The 3,522-nt window shown below is 29.3% G+C and overlaps 1 protein-coding gene across 4 annotated transcripts in view; it reads left to right on the top strand.

Annotated features, from left to right (window-relative positions):
* Positions 1–2,164: 2,164 nt before the first annotated feature.
* The window catches only part of LOC102678994 (synaptotagmin-7), a 13,266-nt gene continuing 11,908 nt past the window's right edge, over positions 2,165–3,522 (top strand). For all 4 annotated transcript variants that reach the window (XM_006623927.2, XM_006623922.2, XM_006623923.2 and 1 more), the window contains exon 1: positions 2,165–2,710. Coding sequence is in view for 3 of the 4 variants with exons in the window: in XM_006623922.2 (XP_006623985.1) it covers positions 2,622–2,710 (89 nt within the window). In the remaining variant the exon portion in view is untranslated. The remainder of the gene's footprint in view (positions 2,711–3,522) is intronic.

Genomic DNA, 3,522 nt, shown 5'->3' on the forward strand with positions numbered 1-3,522 from the left:
CTGACAGGAGTGAAGGAGGGGAAGCAAAAGTCCAGAACAGTCATATCGAGGGATACATTGCAAGTATAGAGTGGGAGAATTCGGAGTGGGATACAAAGTGATAGAAATGGGTGGGAACGAGAGTAAAGGTAAGAGAAGGAAGTGCTGATGAGGAACGTAGAGAAGAGATGAGGAGAAGAGGAAGGAAGGAGAAAGTGGGGATTGGTCATAGGGGTAATGGTAGGATTCCGGGGGTTGAAAGCAGCTGAGAGCAGTGTACGAGTAGGTCATAGCAGAGAAGAGAGGTAGTTCGCGTTTAGCAAACGTCTCGTTCGTTGGACAAAGCGTATAATAATCGTTGGACCGCTTCTTTACATTTTTCATTCGTATCTGTTTTTCAAGAATATCTCGTTTCTAATATCGATCTTCATTTTTTCTTATTAGTGTTATCATCATCGTCGTTACTGTTTTCGTCGTTGTTATCGTCTTTGTAGTATTTTTCATTCTATCTTTTTCAACGTTGTCGTTGTTGTCTCATCGTTCTGTGTTGTATTCCTTGATGTGTCCTTGTTATTATTGTCCTTGTCCTTATTTGCGGAGAATATAATAGAAAATCGAGGAAAATGGATACTCCCATCGAAGAGCAATGGCTGAATACATTTATCATATAACGAAGAATCGACATTGATTCGATCGATTGAAAGTACGAATTCTAGTGTATTAATTTTGACTGGTTTTCGAAATAATTCAATAATTAGAATAATTCAATTTTTTTTTAATTATAAACTAATGTTAATATCTTCAAATAATTTTCTCTCAGTAATTAATCATTGATCAATTTTTTGTCTTTTCACCCCTATTTTCTCTTACTCTTTATATTAATATCATTTTGTTAGATTCGTTAGAAAGCAAACGTGTGCACCATTATCCTTACATTTTATCTGATCAAATCTTTGATTAAACTTATCACATTTTCGACGAATTCTTTGATCAAAATCATGAATTAAATTATAATCGGATTAAAGATTAAAATTATTATCGGATAGAAAAGGAATAAACTAAAACATTTCTTTGATATTTTCTTTATTTATCTTTTTTTTCGAAAACTAATGAAAAATATATAATATTTAAGATATATAGTTATAGACATTTAATATTTTTAAATTTAAAGATAGAGAAAAAACAAAGGAAAGAAAGTTAAAAAAAAGGAGAAAAGTGGATGTGAAAAAACAAAGAAGAAAAAAAAGAAGAACGAATGGAGAGAAAAATTAGAAAGAAAAAAATATGGGAAATATTTAAAAAATTATAAAATATTAAAAAGGATTAGTTTTTTTCTTTTTTTCTAGAAAAAAATCAATTTACAATTTGTTTTAGTAAAGAAATATTTGTGTTAAAATTATAACATCGATTATTATTATTGTTAATTTTTTATTACAATGTATATGTTTATTAATTTGATTATTGATTATTATAATTCAATAATATAATTCTACTTATCTCACAAATAATGAGATAAATAAGTCATCAGGTCGGATCAATGTTAATTTTATTAATAGAATATTTAAAAAATATCAATGTGTTATCGATGAATTTAATATTTTAAAATATATCAAGTTACGTATTTTTTAATTTTAGTCGAATGTTTCAAATAATCTTATCATAAGTTATTCGTTCATTTAAAATCTACATTGTAAATTTTGATCATATTATTATTTTTTGTAGGCGGAACAATTTTTTTTCCGTTACAAAAATAGTATAAATTGTCGCGGAATTGGTTTTCTCTTATTTTCAATCTTTTTCGTAAAAAAGGAAAAAAGGAATTAATAGTGCTTGAAAGAGAAAAACGAAAGAATACGAAAATATAAGGAGAATAAAAATGTAAAAATAAAAGTGCCTCTAAAAAGAAGTGGATTTTAAATGTGTAAAATATTGGGCGATATTTTCGGATTAAATTTTATTTTTTTCAAAAAAGTGCAAAAAAAAATAGCAATGGAAAAAAAATTATAAAAAGTGAAAAGAAAGGGAGATGTAAAAAAAAACAAAAAGAAAAATTGAAAGAAAGAGCGAAAACGAAAAAAAAAAGGAAGGGTAACAAACAGTAAAAGAGGAGTATTTTTATTATACAATATCTATTACAATGTATTTATTATACAATATTACATTTATACATTAATATTTGTAACAAACATGTTATGAAATTTGAAAGAAAAGAAAGAAGAAAATTATCAAAATTAACATAAAAAATTTTGAATCATGCGACACGATTTGACAAAAAATGTATCACAAATTCAACAAGCTGAATTAAAAAAAATAAGAAAAATTAATAATCATTTAATTAAAAAAGAAAATTCGTAATAGTGTTTGTATAATTCGCTTTTTGAATTAATATATTTTTCTTCGAACAACTACTCCCATGGAATAGCATCATCATCAGTCAACATATAATACTATAATATATCGATCCTCTTCGGTATCGACAACAAGCGGAGACGCGTTTTCGTTCGTTAGAAGAATATACGAGATGAATACATTCGTTAAAGCATCAAAAGTTTTCATTGCTCGATAATCAGCTCAGAAAGTCTACAAACAAACGAATACGAAAAGTAGTTCCGTTTCTAGTTTGGTTCAGGGAACGATCGAATATGGAAATCGCAGCCTCTGCAATGTTGGATGGCCTGAAAAACAATCGAATCAGCAAGTTGGCACTGTCGCGGTTCTTGTCGCAGAGTCTGTGAGTAAATTAACTCGACCGTTCGTCGAGCACGTAATCGATTCGACGTGGTACAAGTAACCAGGATGCTAGAAGGCATCGGCACGTAGCGCGCATAATAATTGATTGCTTGGCTTTTTTATGCTTTTAATGCGTTTCATCGTCATCTAGTTAATTAGTTTCTCAACGCATTTTCGATCCTTTTGACATATATCGCGCGCACTTGCTTATCGCAACTCCGAAGTTGATTATCCACGCGCGAATCGTTCGCGTTCTCACGATAGGCACAACATAATTATATTGCTACCTGTACCAACTCTCTTCGACCTGTTTCGTCTTTTTGATCTTGCTTTTATACAAAATATTTTTCTGTAACTATTTAGTAACAATTTTACAAAGCATGCGAAATTTTAAAAGAATTTTATGTAATAAAAATCCCGATGTCATTCAATCTAGCTGAGGAAGTAATACTTGGTTCTAGAATAGAAGTAACACTTATACTATTAATTTTATTCTTCGATTTTCATTCTTCTTTCATTCTTTTTTTCTTTTCTCTTCTAAAAGAAACATTTTCTATTTTTTTATAATCAATATATTTTTATAAATATATGGTATAATTAAAAAAAATTCAAGTAGGCAATAAAGAAAAAAAAATTGATAATGAAAATAAATTACAGAGAAAGGGCGAAGGGATGAAGAGAGGAGGTAGCAACGGAAGAAGAAAAAAAAGAAAGAAAAAAAAGAAAATACAAAAGAAAGAAAGAAAAAGTAGGGAAGGAGGAAGGGAAAGAGGGAGAGATAGAGGGAGAGGAGAGAAGAGGGGGAGAAGAAGG

This window comes from Apis dorsata, unplaced genomic scaffold, assembly GCF_000469605.1.
Source record: "Apis dorsata unplaced genomic scaffold, Apis dorsata 1.3 scaffold_980, whole genome shotgun sequence".
Taxonomy (NCBI): Eukaryota; Metazoa; Arthropoda; class Insecta; order Hymenoptera; family Apidae; genus Apis; species Apis dorsata.